Source organism: Agrilus planipennis, unplaced genomic scaffold (assembly GCF_000699045.2).
Source record: "Agrilus planipennis isolate EAB-ADULT unplaced genomic scaffold, Apla_2.0 scaffold83, whole genome shotgun sequence".
Lineage (NCBI taxonomy): Eukaryota > Metazoa > Arthropoda > Insecta > Coleoptera > Buprestidae > Agrilus > Agrilus planipennis.
Window position 1 is genome coordinate 852,443 of NW_020438895.1, and position 19,312 is coordinate 871,754.

General features: G+C 32.5%; 4 protein-coding genes across 15 annotated transcripts in view; 2 read left to right on the plus strand and 2 right to left on the minus strand.

The window, feature by feature from the left end:
* Positions 1-6,150, plus strand: part of LOC108734332 (calcium-activated potassium channel slowpoke) — a 68,248-nt gene extending 62,098 nt beyond the window's left edge. For both annotated transcript variants that reach the window (XM_025973115.1, XM_025973114.1), the window contains 7 exons: positions 83-257; positions 1,151-1,375; positions 1,434-1,707; positions 1,887-2,023; positions 2,100-2,212; positions 2,292-2,541; positions 3,525-6,150. In XM_025973115.1, the coding sequence (XP_025828900.1) occupies positions 83-257; positions 1,151-1,375; positions 1,434-1,707; positions 1,887-2,023; positions 2,100-2,212; positions 2,292-2,541; positions 3,525-3,644 (1,294 nt within the window). In that variant the 3' untranslated portion in view covers positions 3,645-6,150. The remainder of the gene's footprint in view (positions 1-82; positions 258-1,150; positions 1,376-1,433; positions 1,708-1,886; positions 2,024-2,099; positions 2,213-2,291; positions 2,542-3,524) is intronic.
* A 531-nt stretch (positions 6,151-6,681) lies between these two features.
* On the minus strand, positions 6,682-11,223 carry LOC108734350 (serine/arginine repetitive matrix protein 1). 10 transcript variants are annotated; one of them, XM_018465879.2, is made up of 8 exons: positions 11,064-11,223; positions 10,632-10,706; positions 10,476-10,576; positions 10,278-10,401; positions 8,876-9,358; positions 8,079-8,382; positions 7,740-8,014; positions 6,682-7,524 (listed from the first exon to the last, which is right to left on the minus strand). In XM_018465879.2, the coding sequence occupies exons 3-8, from the start codon at positions 10,573-10,575 to the stop codon at positions 7,254-7,256; spliced, it is 1,557 nt and encodes a 518-aa protein (XP_018321381.1). In that variant the 5' UTR covers position 10,576; positions 10,632-10,706; positions 11,064-11,223; the 3' UTR covers positions 6,682-7,253. The 10 variants fall into 10 exon arrangements, with proteins under 10 accessions (XP_018321381.1, XP_018321373.1, XP_018321378.1 ...); XM_018465871.2 differs by having other exon boundaries at positions 7,734-8,014; positions 10,632-10,695; positions 11,064-11,222; XM_018465876.2 differs by having other exon boundaries at positions 7,734-8,014; positions 10,476-10,579; positions 10,632-10,695; positions 11,064-11,222.
* Positions 11,224-11,437: 214 nt separating this feature from the next.
* Positions 11,438-12,089, plus strand: LOC108734286 (INO80 complex subunit C). The gene has a single exon (XM_018465767.2). It carries the CDS (start codon positions 11,567-11,569, stop codon positions 11,930-11,932), a length of 366 nt encoding a protein of 121 aa, XP_018321269.1. The 5' UTR covers positions 11,438-11,566; the 3' UTR covers positions 11,933-12,089.
* LOC108734285 (cytokine receptor-like factor 3) lies at positions 12,033-13,925 on the minus strand. 2 transcript variants are annotated; one of them, XM_018465765.1, is made up of 6 exons: positions 13,587-13,924; positions 13,249-13,515; positions 13,039-13,189; positions 12,711-12,979; positions 12,323-12,499; positions 12,033-12,261 (listed from the first exon to the last, which is right to left on the minus strand). In XM_018465765.1, the coding sequence occupies exons 1-6, from the start codon at positions 13,788-13,790 to the stop codon at positions 12,106-12,108; spliced, it is 1,224 nt and encodes a 407-aa protein (XP_018321267.1). In that variant the 5' UTR covers positions 13,791-13,924; the 3' UTR covers positions 12,033-12,105. The 2 variants fall into 2 exon arrangements, with proteins under 2 accessions (XP_018321267.1, XP_025828877.1); XM_025973092.1 differs by lacking the exons at positions 12,033-12,261; positions 12,711-12,979 and having other exon boundaries at positions 12,412-12,499; positions 13,587-13,925.
* Positions 13,926-19,312: the final 5,387 nt, after the last annotated feature.

The window sequence follows — 19,312 nt, forward strand, 5'->3', positions numbered from 1 at the left end:
CTAACAAAAAAAAAACGTATCCGACGAAGAAGTGCCAGGCTGATCAAGGTTTGATATTCATATTGATAACAATGTATTGTAGGCCAACTAGTAGAAGTAGCGGCGGTAATAACCAAAACAGCAATGGCGTTGCCCTACCGGTTGGTTTGGCCGACGATCAAGCAAAAGATTTCGATTTTGAAAAGACAGAAATGAAATACGACAGTACGGGTATGTTTCATTGGAGTCCTGCTAAAAATTTAGAAGATTGTCTATTGGTAAGTCAATTAATAATAATAGGTAATAATGGCATACAGTAGATATCGTTTATAACGAGATAGCGGCTATTGCGACCAAATTTCAAGATCCCCGACACAAATTATATTAATTTAAATGCTAAAGTTGTTTGCTACATTTGTATGTTGGGAATGAATTCTTGTTGTTTTTTTTTTAAAGAACTAGATTTGAGTATTATATCATGGCGTTTAGATATTGAGACTGTGATTATAACCACAGATGAGATTTATTTGAAATACATGCATTTATCTTGCATTTGCAACCCTATTTTGGCATCAGTGTCTTTTTTCCAATTAAAACAGGTGACAAAGGTAAATAAGGAAGCATATAGAAGAATTATTTGCTGCTGAACTTAAGAAATTATAACGTAAAAGTAGAAAAACTATTTTGCACATCTCTAGTTATAACGACCAAATTTCACTGAGCCCTTTGGTGTCTTTATGAACGATATCCACTCTTCATTGCTTCATATTGACAAATTGGGTATTTTTCTTCAATTTCTGACGGTATCATCATCAAAATATTTCGAAAATATTGTAAAAATATGGTATTTAAACAAAAGACAATGTTATTTTATAAGGACATCCTTAAAAGTTTATTTTTCCCGTTGCAAATATGATGCAGTTGTTTAATATTTCTAAACAGTTTTTAAAAATAATCAAATGGAACTTGAAAGAAATATAACAAAAATATATGTGGGACCTTTTTCAATTTTGACCTTCTTTGGTTCACGTGATGGATTTCTTGTAACAATTTTTTCAATCTTTCTCTCTAATGCATCTACTTTTTTTATACTCTTCCCCCTCTTCTGCCTATTATTTTAAAAAGGACATATTTAATTAATTTTCTATTTGGCTGTTTTTCTTCTTAACAGGACAGAAATCAGGCAGCAATGACGGTCCTGAACGGCCACGTGGTGGTTTGTTTATTTGCCGATCCAGATTCCCCTTTAATAGGTTTAAGAAATCTTGTAATGCCGTTAAGGGCTAGCAATTTCCATTACCATGAACTCAAACATGTTGTTATCGTTGGTTCAGTAGAGTACATTCGTCGCGAGTGGAAGATGCTTCAGAATCTACCAAAAATTTCTGTTCTAAACGTATGTACATAAGGTCAAAATCAAAATACTGTTTCTGAAAACGTTATCACTTTTAAAGGGTTCGCCATTGAGCAGGGCCGATCTCAGAGCTGTGAATGTAAACTTATGTGATATGTGTTGCATCCTTTCGGCAAAGGTACCAAGCAACGACGATCCTACTTTAGCTGATAAGGAGGCCATTTTGGCCTCTTTGAATATTAAGGCTATGACATTTGATGATACCATAGGAGTCTTAAGTCAAGTCAGTGACGATGGTAATGGTCAGGCTGGTAGTCCCATCGTCCTTCAAAGGAGAGGATCGGTTTATGGAGCTAATGTACCAATGATAACAGGTAAGTATTCCAACTTATCAAACTGATATTTGAATGTGGATTCCTATTGGATGTTTAAAGGAATCTTGTGTTAAACATTTGACCATAAAATTTTTCGATAGATAATGCTGTTATTAATGAGTTTAAGTTTTAAATTAACTATCTAATCAGCTACCTATATATTTTTATCTTGTCTGTAGAACTTGTCAACGATAGCAATGTTCAGTTCTTGGACCAAGATGACGATGATGATCCTGACACTGAACTGTACTTGACTCAACCATTTGCTTGTGGTACTGCTTTTGCGGTCAGTGTACTCGATTCACTCATGTCAACGGTAAGATTTGAAGCAACACCATCAATAAATTTGAAAATTTATACTATTTACTTCTTTTTATGATTTACCTACCCAGACTTATTTTAACCAAAATGCCTTGACGCTGATTAGATCTTTGATAACTGGCGGAGCAACGCCAGAACTGGAATTAATTTTGGCAGAAGGTGCTGGCCTAAGAGGAGGATACAGGTAAAATCCAAACAGTACACGATTTACTGTGACTTAAAAAATTTTTTAATAAAATAAAATTTAATAAACTTAATTTCAGCACTCCCGAAAGTTTATCGAATAGAGACAGATGTCGCGTTGGTCAGATTTCGTTGTATGATGGACCACTTGCTCAATTCGGTGAGGGTGGAAAGTATGGGGACCTTTTCGTAGCCGCCTTGAAGCAATATGGTATGCTTTGCATTGGCCTTTACAGGTTTCGCGACACTAGCAATTCATGCGACGCTAGTAGCAAAAGATACGTCATTACCAATCCTCCAGACGATTTTCAATTGCTGCCATCGGACCAAGTAAGAATTTTATTTCTTTTTGTTAGTTATATTGTTGGCCATTCTATCAAAAATTTTATTATGGGGGCTTTAAAGAACAAGTAGTAGTACCATTTTATTGTTTTGGATAAATTTTTAGATACACTTAATCACTACATAGTATAAAATAAAGTCGCTTTCCCGCTGTCTGTCCCTATGTATGCTTAAATCTTTCAAAGTAAGCAACGGATTTTGATGCGTTTTTTTTTAAAGATAGAGTGATTCAAGAGGAAGGTTTATATGTATAATACAAGCATAATATAGTAGGGAAACACCGATAATTTTAGAGGTTTCTAATGTGATGTCGTAAATAAACACATTTTTTGCGCTTACATTGCAAACGCTGGCTGAACCCTACGAGACAGATCAAAATAATGTACTACAATATTGTACATCTTAAAAGGGTCTACAAAAAAGTCCGCGATGGTATATGTCTATCTCTTAGGGATAACCCACAATAACCATTTTTATCCTTTACTTTTTATGAGAAATAATGACTTATTTACGAAGCGATTGTAGGCAATACAGCATTAATTCTTATCCAATTAAGTACCTTAAATACATTGTGCATTTAATATAGATCAATATGGCCCTTTACAGCATGTAATTTAAATGAATATTTTCGAAGATATTACAGATTTAAAATGCAGGGACATAGCGGTTGCGGCGGTACCGGCCGGGAGGCCGGTTTGTATTGTCTAATGACAAAAAAGCTGTGAATGTTGTATATAAAGACATTCTGTAGTATATTTAGTATGTTCAGGGGATTTCTTTTGAAGATTTCCCCTTTTCGATAATAATCTAAACAAAACAAAAATATATTTAGTATCACCATTGCACCCGTGCGAAGCTGGGGCGGATCACTAGTAATTAATAAATTAATATTTTGTTCTGGTCATCAGTGAGAATGAATGTTTCAATTGTGGTAAATATGAGCATAGATATGTAATCTTTTTATTTCGTAGGTTTTCGTTTTAATGCAGTTCGATCCTGGACTTGCTTATAAGCAAGTAAGGGGTCGGAATGGGGTAGGCCAGGGTAGTGGCACAGGAGGCGGAGGATCTAATAAAGACGATAATTCTTGACTATTACTTTGTAGCGCCCTTACCGATGGACCCTATTCATATATTTAATTATTTTTTATAAGATATTTATATATACTACCAGAAAGCCCATCACTATTTAATTTATGCATTAAAATCTTGATTTAATTAGGTTTATGTGTAAATTTCAATAACAGATAAACAAATAATATAAATATATCTCATAGCAATAAAATATTGATTTTATAATTGAAAAAAAGGCATGTTTACTGAGGCAATAATAAACATAATGGTACCCAGCGATTTAATATGGTCACCGTAGTTGTATTTATGTAACTGAAAAAAATAATAATTCAAAAAACATCTACAGAAAATACATATGTAAGGGTTTTAGTGCATTTATTAAATACATAATCCCTTAACCTGTAAACTCTTGACTAGGGGTAGGTTAGTGCTTCAGCTTTTTTTATTCTATCTCAAACATTATTAAATAAATCCATTTTCGAATTCAAAAAAAGGGGGCGCTACTAACAACGTACAACATTGAAAAAACACCAAAGCTATAATAAATGACTTATTATATATACGTATAAGTAATATAAAATTTATTGTACCTATTGTTTTATAAAAAAAAAAAAAAGAAACTAAAATGTGACGAATTTGAGAAGTTTCCCTGGACAATGAGAGTAATAAATGCCACAATAGACGTACTATTTGTGTTAGATAAATTTGCTAAAATGCATTAGAAATTATTTATTCATTTCAGTAAGTATTGACCATTTTTAATTCGTTGTAGTTAGCTATGGTGATCATCATAGGGCTGATTAAAAATTTGTAAGATATTATAAAATGAAAATGTGATATGTTATAACATTTTTAAATTTTTTGCAAAATTGATAGCAGTACCATTGATGCCCTTCACAATAAATCATAAAATTATTATATTTACATGAATATGTTCTGTAAGTACTGTGTCAAATTTTGCTAAAGTATCCAAATAAGTAAATTAAAATAAATTGGTGCAATTTTTTTGAGTTGCTTTAGAAAGACATTCGTGGTGTGGTATACCTATATTTTATTATTTAAAATGCCTGGCTTTGACAATTTTCAAGACTATATTAATAATTAAAATTGGTAAAAGAAAAAAAATGATGTTTAGATGTAAATTTTGTTAATTCGCGTATATTATGCAATGTATACATATAAGTGCTGTAAATACATTTTTAGTACATAAATACGTAGCCGTGTTAAAATGTTTTCTACACCGGATTTTTTGTGCTGTAACAGTGTGTATAAAAATACGAATTATATAGTACTTATGTAATATATAAAAGAAAAAATAAGACAAAGTATATATACGTGTATAGGCACATTATAATACTTGTTAGATGCATAAGACTCGTTTTATGAAATAAGTAGTTAATTTTTATTATCATTATTATTGTTATTTCGAAAACCTTTATTCCCATGTTAATCAATTAAAAGATTTGTTTACCGATGTTAAAAGTACGACACTTACAATTTTATATCAATGAAAATTTTTATTATAAGTAATTGATATCTATAATCTATAGAATATGCATATGAGATAAAGTAAAATACATTTAATGATCAGATAAATTGTTTAAAACATATGTGGGACGAAAAATGTCACCATACTTAATTTTTTTCCAAGTCGGTCTCAGTAGGATAATTCATTCATATTTTCAGGATAAATAAATAGGTTCCAACAAAATGCAAGTTTCAGACCATTAATCATAAGTTAATCAAACTTTGATAACAAATTGTGAAAATATACATTTTTTGTTTAGACTGGTACCAACATTTATTCTATAAATATGAGTGAAGATCAATTTCCTATGGTTATTGCCATAAAATACACTTATAGCAGTATGGCATTTTAAAGTAAATCTGTTAAAATAATTTTCAAAGAAACGATTTCTGCGCGATGTATACCTTCACTTAAAAGAAACAAAAAAAAAAAGAGTGCCTATAGCAAAGTTTTCATATTTGCACCTGTAGATGAATTTGTTATTATACATCGGAAAACAAAAAGATATTATTAAAGTAATAAGATGTTAGGATGATTACCCATGATTTTAATTTTTCAGCTTCCATAGCCTAATGGAAGAATATAAAGACTCTGTGATGTTAAGTATGTTGGTAAAAAAATGTTAAAACATGAAGACTACAAGCACTTTTCATTAATGTACCTACTTAATAGGTTGGTTTAAAAAAAAAATATGTTATAAAATTAAAGGCCTGGCAGTTGTAGAAAATAAACAAAACAAAAAAATTGCTTTGTAATTTGTAATACTGGCAATACTATTACCAGCAATCTTTTTAATTATTACGTGCTTTTATAAATATATTAAATAAATATTGTAAACCTCGGCAGTATCTACATTTAAAAAATAATTTTTCGTTTTAATACTTGTCAATAAATAATTTTGTTGCACCCAGTCCTTTGAAAGAATTTATTGTTAACAGTTTATATATATAGACATCAAAACAACCTAAGAGTTTAAATACAAACATTTCCATTGTCTTGCACTGTTTTTCATTTTTATTTCCACGCAAAATATATAGAAATAATATTCACGAGCGAGCTGGGAGGTTAATGTTGCTATTCTAGCTTCATTGAAGCTATATGTTTAGCATAGCTAGGTTATTACAGTTAAGTCATCTCCCATACATTTGTAATGACAAAAGGCTCAAAAGATTTAAACAGGGGGGGGGGTTACCATCATGAGGGACTTTTACCGTTCTTCCTCTACTTATTATCTAGATGGGCGTTACCCCAAATACTAAAGTCCTGTCAAAACAGCCAACTAGACCAATAACTTTATTAAACTTTGAGATAAGTCTCATGTTGTAAATGATATATATGTCAACACCTCCCCTACATTTTCCCAGTGTCGTAACGTAAATCACATGGTTACTGAGTTCGCAAACGGTAATTACAGAAATGCCTAAGAAAAGGTCAGAGGCATTTCTCCCGAAGATAATTTTAAAGATCACGTTAACCCACTTTCGTCTCCCCAAGAAACTATGCTTCGCGTTGCGCATTAAAACTAAATTTTTCGTCTTGCAATAGTTTGTTTATTTACATTGATTTAATAATATTCAAAGAAATACTTACACCTATAAATTCTATCTTAAATAAGAGAAAATAAGAACAAAAAAATGTTGAATATGAATACGTACAACGTAATGAATAGCTTCAAATAGATCAGATAAGTCCGGAACAATTATTAACTTATGGTCATCTTAATAATAAAACTAAAGCGTTGGTTACAAACTTCTAACATAAGAAAATGAAAAGAAAATTTTCATCTAAAATAATATATAATATCTTTGCAGAATACATTTATAAAATATTGTGCTAAATAGCCGTCTTTATAAGACTGAAGACATCACAAAATACCCCATTTTACTCCTCCATCGGGACACGAGAGAAAATAATTCCAGATACACCGTTACTAATGGTATTGAGATTTAGACGCAGACTTTTCTTCTTTTAAAATACATGGAGATTAATTTTTATAATTCTTTTCTTCAAAATAATATCTATTTAGCTTCTGTACTTTAGTTTCTCTCATATTACTTCCATTTCATAAGCACATTCAATTCATAATGACCTAAAAAAATCTAATTTAATCGTTGCGTGGCAGGTATTCTCTTCTTTCTCCTTCTTTGCATTGACAGCCAATGTTCGTAGTGTCTTTCGTTGGCAAGCCAATCTTGATATTTATACCACCATTCTTCCCATTTGACATAATCGTCGAGAGTCAAGTCCCTCAAGTAACCCAGATCTTTGTAATACTGGTATCTCACGCGCACGTCATCCCACGATGCAAGACCCGATGGTCCCGAAGGCAAAAGTTCGTCAGGATAATGACCTTGAGGTACTGGCGAATGACTAAGGTAAATTTAAGAAATAAAATAAATAAATGAAAACTTTAATCAATAATCAAACAATTTTTGTTGACTTTTTAGAACGTTTAAAAGTCACTGTGGTCGTCATGCAACTGCAATTTATAAGGATAAGTGAAAAGAAGTTTTCTAAATGTGCTTTTTAAAGTTTAAAATTTAAGAAGAAAACTTCCAATAAAGGCGATATATTCGTACCTGTACCTTCTTGGCGGACTTCCATAAAGGTACTCGTCTTCTTCGATCATAACTTTCAGATCACCTCCGCTAGAGTTCTTCGTGATGCGCATGTTCTCGATATCTCTTCGCTCCCTATCGATGCTCCATTGTGCCATCTTCCCAAACCTTTCGGATAGAGTCAAACGAGTTGTGGCCACAATCGGAGTGACAGATGACTCAGAGCTGTCATCTGACCCTGAGGAGTCTGGTGAACCGGGACGCTTGTTTGTACGCTCCTTCTTTATTCGTTTCAACATTACCTAATAGTATTATTTCATAAGCAAACCGACATATAAAACTTTTAATATTAGTTTTTTGACTCACTGGTTCCGTAGTTTTCTTTTTTACTACTTTTTTAATTGCTGCTACAGGAGGAGTGACACCAGAAACGTCAATTATTTCACCAGCTCTGTTCCTTGGCCTAGGTGGAGGGGGTTGTCTCCTAGGATCTCTCGGTTTATCCGATGAAGCAGACCTTCGTATTGGTGGTGTCATTGGTCGGGGCATACGACGAGAAACAGGTGATGGAGACGGAGGTCGGGGCCGTGATCTAGGTTTAGGGGACGATGCCTGCTTGTTCGTTGAAGTTTTGGAACGATTACGTGAAGGTGATGAATATGAACGAGATCTAAATTGCAAAATACAAATAATAGTACTCAAGACCTTGTACTTTACAGTAGATGGATTAGCTGAACGGCTGACATATCTTACCATTATTTGCGGCAGTACAGAATGGTACCTTTTAACGGTTTATCATAATGTACTGTATTACGTATATAACATTTAAATTAAAAAGTACGAGAAATCGAGATGATAGTAAAACCTTTACGAAAAGAAGTGAAAAACGACATTATAGATCAAGGAAGACCTTTTACGATGCAATATCAAATAGAACAAACATACAGAACACCAGAGAGAAAACTTGTAGACGAATGGTTACTAAAGATAATATGTAGTTAACAGATATTGTTTTAAAGGCCACAAAACTCGGCGTAATATAATGAGGATGCTTTTGAGCCGTGTAAAAAAGGAGCTCTCGAAAATTGAAAACAAAGCTGGTGAAGCATTGTGCGGAATTTCTATTGTGTGATATATGTATAGATAAAAAGAAAGTAACTTACCTGGATCGTATTCCATGTCGTGTACCGTCGCGACGACGTCTGTTCTTCGGTGAACAAACGGAACACGAATCATCGGAGCAACTGGACAACGAACTGGCAGACGGTGATCGACGCCCGGGGGCGGCGCGAGGTGGTGGCGAGCGCGGCGATCGCGGCCGTCCGTGGGTGGAAGAAGCGTTCTTGCTGCGCGCGCTCGACGACGGTAGCGAAGGCGGCGATCTTCGGCTGCTGCCGACCGATGGCGACGAGCGGCGCGTCGACGACGTCGGCGGAGACGACGGACGCCGGCGTGCGGACGGCGGCGGCGACCTACGCGACGACGAAGATAGTGGCGGAGGCGGCGACCGAGGTGACCTACGACTGCCACCGCCGACCGGCGAACGCGAACGGCTACCGCCGCCACCGCGGCCGCCGCGATGATGCGGCGGCGACGGCGACGAACTGCCGTCCAAGTAGAGCGACTTGTAGCCGCTGTGACGCCAACTGCAAGAACAACACATAACCGGATAATAAAAGAACGATTTTATTCCCCTGTTAACATGATCGTTTTCCGCGCGGTACGTGTGCGTTCTCGTTCGATACCCGCCGATATAACGACGACCCGTTGATAACAGGCACGCAGAGCAAAGTGGGATTCACAGGAATATCTTAAATTAATGTAAAGTGATATGCTTAAAAAATGAGTCTTCCCAAAATAGATTTATTCAAAGATTATTTTAGATAAATTAATTTTGAGAGAACTACCTTAAATTAGAAAGCTTAATAACTTTATTCTGCATTAATTATTTATCAATGTGATAAAGATAAATATTTTGGTTTAATAGGTTCTATTATGATGAGTTATAAGAATAGTCCCATTTTTTTAAAGAATCCCGCAAAATTTGCTCTGGTGATTACCCGAAACCCGAAAGAAGTTCCCAAGGCTGATAAATTCCATTTTAATTCTTTTTTGTTTCTCTACGTGGATTGCTTCTCGATATTTTTATTGTTCACCAGCTTGTAAAAACCTCAAGAGACCTAATAGACGATAGATTCCATCGCTTATTTTTTTATTCTGAACGCACAAATGTCAACAGCAAAGTTTTATCCTAAAATTACACATTCATAAATCTTAAAACGTTTACTTTCTTCCCATCTAATTTTTGTTGTTTGTTATCAGCTGTTTAAGGCGAGAAGCAGGAAGTAATATTTTTTCTTGTAGTTTAATACTTTAATAATAAATAATTTCTTATACTCTTTAGTTAGCAAAGATAATATTTTTGAAATTACAACCATGTAGGTAATTACCAAGCAATTCTAAATAACCTTGTTGAGATCATGAAATTGAACAATAAAAATTATTCCTTTTTAGAGATTAAATAATATAGTGATAAAAGAATTTGAAGGAAATTTGATAGTTTACCGGTTTGGATCTTTAGCTTCAACCTCAAGAAGTTTTTTATCCCAAGCAGTGGAATTTGGAGTTGCTCTTGCTTTTTTCATTACATTATCAATTTCTCGTCTTCTTCCTGCTGGTAAACTAGGATCTAGAAAATAAATAATAGAAACAAACAATATAACCCTGGTATATGCACAAAACTCTAATTTTATTTAAATCTACCTGTTATTTTTGGAGTAGGCATTTTAGTATCCATTCGTAACTTTGATGAAACTTTACTGTCAGTTTTCTCTTTACCTTTGGTACTTTTCTTTGAAGACATTCTGCTAACAAATGGGACAGTTGTTTAAAAAAATTAAGGAAACGAAAATAACGTACCTTGTAAAGTAATCAAAAAGCCTTTTTCCAAATGCAATTCTCAAACAGTTGGTAAATTATGTTTCTAGAAGAAATCTATATTTATGAAAAAATATATATTCACGTTAATTCGTAAGTTGTTAGAAATATTTTGAAATTATTTAATCAATGTACATTTTATATATTTAAGAATTAGAAAACCAATGATTATAAGTAGGTTTAGTGCATCACCCTTATACATGTCTTATAATAGTGACGTACCTACAGCCAAATAAAATTAAATAAAAAATGGGGGTTAGTTTGAGTGGAATGTCGAATGAATTTAATTATACAAAAGACCTATATATAATTAACGGACTGGTCTTGTATCCCAAAATTCAATCCAACTAAGCTGCCGACATTTTAACTAATCGATAGGAAACAAATATAAACATTTAAATAAAAACCACTTACACAACTGTTGCACAGGATTATAATATTGGTATAATTTTATTACACTGTACTAACTTTATTCTGGCTTTTTTATTAAATTTATGCTTTTAGTCTTTGTTCATGTATGGAACAACATTCCACAAAACTACTTCTTATTATTTTTTTTACTACTGTTTCAATTACCGACACTATTTTAATGAAATAGAAATGTTTCAATATAATGAAAATTATCATAAGTATGAATTGAAATTTTGTTTATCTCGATAAAATTAGTAAAACCTACAAAATTAAATAATCAAAACATATAAAAAATTGCAAATATAAAAAAGTATTTGACGGTTCTCTATCAATTGAAGTGTAAGTGTATTTTGTAACCCAGTTGGTATCATTTAGACACATCAAGAAATGAAAGATGCAAACAAACATAACCTAATAGTTTAACATAACCTGAAAGTTTTTCCCCTTTTAATTTAAATTAGTGCACCTGGTATTGTATTGCTGTTGATAAATAATTATTATATAAAATGAATATTGCTGAAGAAGCTAAGGGTGAGACAAAACATGTTTTTAAGCGATGTACTTTTCAACAACTTATTGCTAAGCAGCCTAACAAGAAGCGAGCTTGGAAGTCATTGAAACAGATCATTTCTGCTGAAAGATCATTGCCGTGGCCAGAGGACTACGTTCATTACAGTTCTATAAACGCACCCCCTTCGTTTAGACCACCAGAAAAGTTTTCTGACTTATCAGGTTTACCAGCCCCATATACTGATCCCCAGACACGTCTAAGATTTGCCAACAAGGATGAATATGCTATGATCATAGGGCTTCCTATGGATATCACAGCAGGTTATTTAGCATTAAGAGGAGCAACAAGTTTAGTGGGCTAAACTTATCAGATACTTATAAGTCCAGTAAGTCCTTACATAATCTAACAGTAATTGATGCCTTTTCTGTGGTGATGTTTGATCATATAAATGTTAAAATGAAGACTATTTAACAAAACATTTTGTTTAATGCTAGTATTTATATTACATACTGTACACAATACTGTTAGTTTACATTAATTAATGGCTATTTTCCAATTTGGAGAGTTAAAGTTGGCACATACATAAACTTCTGAGTTTTCCAGTACCCAATCATATGTCACTCTCATATTATGATTGTCTATGTGAATTCTTGCTTTGTTATCTTCAAATTTTTCACATATAAAAAGAACCTAAGATGAGAAAATAAACTGTGTTGCTATTTTGAGTTTGTTTTATTTGTTGGATCCTTACCTTTCTTCCCTTATTTACAGGGGGTAGTTTGGTAGTCTTTTTGTGACCATCTGAAAAGATGTGTCCATCTGCTTCGAAAATAAGGGCTTTTGGTAAATCCAAAATATTTTCTACATATTCTTCTATAGGAGAGAGACCAATGAACACATTACTGCGTTTCTCATCACATTTTAGAAACTAAAACATTAAATATTAAAAAATTATTTCATTTAATGCCAATCAATATAATTTTAAGAGAAATTCAGCAATCAGTGTTCATGTAAATCAATTATGGGGCGTATTTGGAGAGAGAGGGTTATGATTATTCTTTGATATTGGTTTTAATTATAAGTTTAGTGAAGAAATTTAGAAAGCGTTAGTGTGGCATTGTCTCAGCTTAAAATCTCACCGTAATTTCTATGTAATATCCTGTACACAACTTAAAATTGGTGGAATATAGTGTGACAGGTTTTTCAGCAAGAGATTCTGCCACAAGATTCTCATGGGATAATTTAAAATTGGAGTTGTTTTTCCAACAAAGTGGCCTGAGTGTAGTCGTAGCCAATTTGGGCATTGACCATTCACTCCATTTTGCTTCATTTTCATACCTCAAGCTAACACGATAAGCATAATGTTCATTTGGAATTATTGTTTTATCAAGGAATTCAGTGTCTGGACCTTTTTATTTTATAAATCAGTTAATGAGAAAATATTAAAATGGTAATTTGCAGACTCACCCACATAACAGTCCTCAAATTTCTGTTTTTTTGTAAATGATGTACTTCTCAGTTTTAGTTTTTGCAAACAATATTCATCTATATCAAGATTTTTCTCGATGGTGTCCCATTTAATGAGTATTGCACCTGGTTGTGATAATATTTTAATTATCTAAAAATAAAAATTAGATTTTATATAGATTCTTTGTGAAATAGGTTGATTTGCCTTACTTTCAAGGGGGCCCCTGTTGAGATTCTTCCAAAATGCCTGCAGTTTGTTATTAATTTATCCTTCCCATCAAATTGTGCAATTATTCTAGTTGACTTTTGAATGGAAAGGTTTAAGCAATCATTTCTTACTGCATCAATGTATTTTTCAAAAGTTTTATTAAATTTCTCATGTTGGCCCTGTAGATCAACTAAATCTTCAAGAATTTCAACATTTTTTGATACATCATGTGCCCTGTTTGCTATAGACGCAGATTCTGATACATAAAACTAAAAGTAATTTACTTTTATGTTTCTTATAAAAATATCCTTAACATATTGTGATTGAATCAAACACTTACTTCTCTTACAACATCCAAAAGGACTTTTTCTCGATTTTGAAGCTCTTCAAGTATAATTTTTTTGATGACCTGGAAATTGGCTTTAATTGCATCTTCAGTATCAGAAGCTGATATGTCCAAATTTGCCTGATCTTCCAATAATTTGATTCCTAAAGTTTTGAGAAATTCCAGGTATGAGTGAACTTTTTCTATTTTCTCTTCCATGGTTGGAAAGTAAACAAGTATTTCGACGGTGAACTTTCAAATGAATGATAAACACAGCTATAATAAATTAATTAGAAACTGCATAATCTGGAAACCGTTCAAAATTGGCAGATGTCAGCTGACTAATACAAATTAATATACAGGGCGTGCACAATAATAACCAAAACATTTTAATAATGATAAATCTAAACCAGATTGGTGGTACAACCCTATTTTGATTCAAATTTGCACTAATTACAATAAAGAGAACAAATGGAATCTATTATACAAACTATTTTAAAAACTTAGTATTTGGTATATTTTAAAAGTGCACCAATGTAAATGAAGTTGCATAACTTATGCGCCTTTACATACATTTTTAATTATATTTGTATACATAGATCCGTTTTCTGTTCTAAAGATGAAATGATTTAATTTGAAATACTTAAAACAAAATAGAACAACTTTTTTGCAATCTTATGCAAATATTGTTTTAGAAAAATTATTTTATAAAAGTGATAGCAAGCAATTCTTAATTGTTTTACGCAACTTTTGATAAGGATACATAAAAAAGTCGCACAGTATAACAGAAATACCAGGCGAAATAGCACCATGTAAGTACAATAAGTGTAAAATTACTCATTTTCCTTTCAAGCCAAAGGGTTTTTTGTTTTATACCTATTTAAATGCTGCTCACTTTTCATAGGTTCAACGGTTTTTATTTTAGCCACCCCTTTCTTTTTACTAATTCATACATTGAATACATTTTCGAGGGGCAATAGTGGTAAGAACTTTAAAATAGAATTACCATCCTAACATTCTGAAGGGTACCCTTAGCGAAATAAAATATTTTTGAAGGGTGCATTGAAATACACTTACTAGCATACATGTGAAAATAAGTTCATTTAAATGAAACAATTTTTATTAAATTGTTAAAAAAAGGATGAAACAATATCCATAATTAATCTGTTAATCTTTCATTATTCTCCGATCAACCAGTGCGGTAATTCAATTCTTTAAAATAACGTGGATCAGAGTAGCCATTCGAAGTTGACACTTTAGTTGCTTAATTAATTAATTAAGGTTACAGATCTTGTGTCATTTAGTGATTTGTACTAAGTAATTCGAAAGTAAAAAAACGTGTGAGTTAGAAGTTAAACAGTTACTATGCTTCGGAAAAAGGTATTTAATTCTAATTGTTAATTAATTATTAATGACGCATATAAAATGAAATAATTCTATTGAATCAATAATATCAAATTAACTGTAGGTAAAAAATGCCGCATTTTTCCTTGACTTTACTGTACCTAATTGGGACTATAAAATTTTGGGGATGGTTAGTTTTTATCGCAGATGGTAATTTGAAATTGTTCGTCAATCTTTTATTTTTTATGACTGCGCATTTATCAGTTTAATTACTAAGAAAATGGCGGCATTTAAACTTGTAATGGAAAGCTCATTTTGTATCTCACGGATTAATAAAGACGAAATGAGCGAGAATGTAACACGTCTGGATTACTAAAATGTATTCAACAACGAGTTTTCTCTGACACTTAATCCTTTACCGAGGTATATCCTCACGCAGTATTTCCTTATTACCTCTCAATGTACGTATCTTATTCCGTTGCATTATATCGTAAAGTCGATATATAAACTTCATTTATAAAACACAGATTTTATTTCCGAAATGTGTTAAATTACTTCACTTTCGAGTGAAACTCTGCTACAGATAATTAATGAATTTGCTAATTTACTTCTTTGGTAAAAGAAGAAGACCAAGTCCAAGTACAGAACATCCCTGTACACGTTAGACACGTGGACACTGGAGTGCCATGTTGAAGTTGTTTTTATCGAATTTCTCAAATTTCGACAATTTGAACTTCATTTCTAAAGATTTATCCCTACAAAATGATATCTAGCAAAATTTTCGTAGAATAAATTCAGCTATTTGAAAAATTGCTTTTTCATTTTATCCTTACAAAAAGTCGAAAAATTGGACAGGATCCCTTAATTGTTGAATCATCTCATGGGGAAATTTGTAATTTTATTGGCATAATTCGACAATTTTTTCACAGTCAACTTAAGCAAACTGGAAGCTCATATATCTTAAGGATATACAAGGCTCCTAAATAGAAATGTGGATTATCGACAAGAATAAATCCTACTTATAATTGTTATTCCCAGATTTGAGAAAAGTTGCGAATTGATGCTAACATACTTAGAAATCCATACCGAAACGCTTCAGCGACGAACTGCTCAATGTTTTTTTAAAGCTTTAATCTTCTTGGTTCGTTCTTAATTTTCCATCCATTTCTATTTCAACCTTTAAAAACAATTCTTAAGAACCTTTGCAATGCTGTAATTCTCCAAACCATATCTTTAAATCGTTTGAAAAAGAAGATAAAGCCAATAAAATTTATACTACATTCGAGCTGCTTAAGTATATAATACGTAGATGGGTTCATGTGTGTTACAAGTTTACCCAGTATCCTATCAAATTGTGCAGTTATTCTAGTGGACTTTTGAATGGAAAGCTTTAAACAATATTTTCTTACTGCATCAATGTATTTCTCAAAAGTTTTACTAAATTTCTCAAGTTGATCCTATAGATAAACTAAATCTTTAATAACTTTCTAATTTACTTTTACGTGTTTCTGATAAGCATATAGTTAAGACATTGCAATCGAGTCAAAAGTACACTTACTTCTCTCACAACATTCAAAAGGACATTTTCTCGATTTTCAAGCTCTTCAAGTACAAGTTTGAACGGGTTTACCCAGTTTATATTTGTAGAACATTTATGTTTGGATTAATGCGTAATTTCATCATTACGTGGTGCGTCTAATTAATAAATGTACATATTGTAATTTTTAATTGAGTGACAAAAACGACTCAGTATACGATCAAAGGTACCGCAAACCATCGAAACGAAACGATACTTAAACAAATAAAAAGCGACCGATTCTATTGTTTGTTCAATTTCATTCATTTACAAACCTAGAAGTACGGCATGTATCTACCTATTAGTAGATACATTAGCGAGTGTGAAAATTTGCTGTGTGTGCTTTTCAATAACTGCCTATCAGTTAGTTATACAGTGAAAATTGATAATAGGGTTTCGGGTTTGCAATATGTACAAATTTGCGTTAATCTGTAAAGCTAGAAATTTTTAAATTTAAGCCATTATATTCGCTCATTAATTTATATTCTTTATGTATCAAAAATGGCAGAAAACCACCAGAATAACTAAATTAAAGCGTTATTTTCTCGTATTTATAAATACTATAATCTGATCAATTTGTTCTTAAGTCCTGACCAGGATCATCAGGATAAAACTAAATTTTCTAGATTAAACATACTCTTTATCAACATGAAAAGAAATTTTTCTGTGTCTTAATCATTGTTAATTAATAACATTGGATACTTTTCGCTAGAATATTACACTTACCTAGGTTTTGCTTTTTATATTCGCCGACGAGTTTCATGAAAAATTTGGTCACAGTTTTTTCTGTAGTAGTGTAGTTATATTGTAATCTATGTACAGTGTGTTATTTTGAGACAGGAAATGTGCACTTAAGTTGAGGAACGTATTTTGAAGGTATGTTATCCGTATGTGTAAAAATAGATTCAATATTGGTGCCTTGTTATATTTTATAAGTGTATTATATGCACTTGGACGAAAGTGAACTTGTATTGTTGGCAATGACTATGCTTTTTAATGAATTTAAAAAATTGTTGTGTTTGAAATGGATGATGCAAAATACCAAAGGATTCCATATTCCATAATAGTAATCGTAATAAGAAAAACGAATTCATCATCATAAAGTCATCAGTCCTAAGACTGGTTGGACACGTACCTCCACTCTTTCCTATCCTGAGCTAAACTTCGCATTTCCCTAAAACTAGAACAGCCCACATCCTTAACTATTTGCGAACAGTAATCTAATCTAGGTCTACCTCTACCCCCCCTAACTCCTGTTTCTGCCTCTAATATGTCTCTGACTAGACCTTCATGCCTGAGAAGGTGTCCTACCAATCTATCTTGCCTATTTTTTATTGACTTCCATTAGAGTCCTCAGTTCTCCTATTCTTTCGAATACCTCTTCATTTCTAACCTTTTCTACCCACGATTTCCTCATCATCCGCCTATAACACCACATTTCGAACGCTTCTAACCTTTTCTTTTCCGCCGCGCACACTGTCCATGTTTCGCACCCGTACAACGCCGTGCTCCAAACATACACCTTTAACAACCTTTTCCGAATTTCTAAATTAACCGTTCGCGAGCATAGAAGTGACTTCTTTTTATTTTATTACTACTCCTTCCATCCACACTTATCTGACTTCCTAGGTATCTAAAATCAGCCACTTCTTCTAATTTTTCGTCTCCTATCTTTATAATCGCTCTTTCCCTACTTTTTCTTCCCTTGCATATCAGTATTTTAGTTTTACTTTTATTTATTTTCATACAGTACTGATCTGTCAGTACCGCTTCATTTTATTTAAAGCTATCTCTAGTTCCTCCTTGCTAGATGCTAATACTGCTATATCAATATATATAAATAGAATATTTATAAATACAAAATTCAAAATAAGGATTTTCTAAATACATTTTTAAAATGCGTTTTTATTTTCTCGCTGTTTCATTGTTTACTGTAAAGTACATGCATGGCTTACAAATGAGAAAATTGGGTTAGTATCATGAGGTCCTTACTCCAAAAACTTTCACTTTTACCTATATTTTGAGCCCAACTTTACATTCCCTAAAATTTAGAGCAATCTGCACTTCCAACTATTTTTTCTTCCTCTGTCTCTCTTAATACTTGTTTCTACTTTTGATATATCTAGGCCGTTCATGTCTGAAAAGGGGTGGTATGTTTTTTAATATCCCCTCATTTCTGATATATATTCCTTTCCATAACGCCCTTCGTCCACCTTTCATCCCCATACAGAGCCATACTCCAAACATACATTTTTATGAACATTATTCGAATTTCAGAAAATACTACAAACGGCACAGTGAACGCCATCTGTAGCACGATGCTACATTTTAGGATTACGTATTTTTATACAGACCACTTCGAATTATTTTATTATTCGAATTTCCTATTATTATCACAAAATTAAAATCAATGCGCTTGCTTGTCACTGGAATAAACATGTAATTGTTGAGTTTTTTTTTTACAAATAGAAAATACAAAATACTTTTCTCAAAAAAGTATTTAAATGCAAGATAAAAATAGGTATTTTTATTTTGTATTTGCATTTTAAATGCAGGAATTTCGAATAAATCACATCACTAGATCGATACTTCGGACTGATTAATCAGTCTCATCGGCACACCAAATCCAACTTGTTGCTTAACATTATAAATTTGCCTGTTTTTTAATTAGTAACAAGTGTGCTACAAATACTTAGACAAAAGCGAATTTATATTATTGGTAATGACCATAAGAGTAAAAATTTACTACATAACTATGAAAACATTTGTTAATAAATAAAATCTGCCCTTCGTGGATCTCGGTAGAGACATATTGAGATTG

What these genes read in the sequence shown, in the direction of transcription:
- LOC108734350 (XM_018465878.2), bottom strand. Translation starts at nt 10,575, where the DNA reads ATGTCTTCAAAGAAAAGTACCAAAGGTAAAGAGAAAACTGACAGTAAA. An exon ending in AAAAGAAAACTACGGAACCA is followed by an intron (nt 8,015 to 8,078) that starts GTGAGTCAAAAA and finishes TAATACTATTAG; the next exon opens with GTAATGTTGAAACGAATAAA. An exon ending in AGTCCGCCAAGAAGGTACAG is followed by an intron (nt 7,525 to 7,733) that starts GTACGAATATAT and finishes AATTTACCTTAG; the next exon opens with TCATTCGCCAGTACCTCAAG.
- LOC108734286 (XM_018465767.2), top strand. Translation starts at nt 11,567, where the DNA reads ATGAATATTGCTGAAGAAGCTAAGGGTGAGACAAAACATGTTTTTAAG.
- LOC108734285 (XM_018465765.1), bottom strand. Translation starts at nt 13,790, where the DNA reads ATGGAAGAGAAAATAGAAAAAGTTCACTCATACCTGGAATTTCTCAAA. An exon ending in CAACAGGGGCCCCCTTGAAA is followed by an intron (nt 13,190 to 13,248) that starts GTAAGGCAAATC and finishes TTTTATTTTTAG; the next exon opens with ATAATTAAAATATTATCACA. An exon ending in GATATTACATAGAAATTACG is followed by an intron (nt 12,500 to 12,710) that starts GTGAGATTTTAA and finishes TTAATGTTTTAG; the next exon opens with TTTCTAAAATGTGATGAGAA.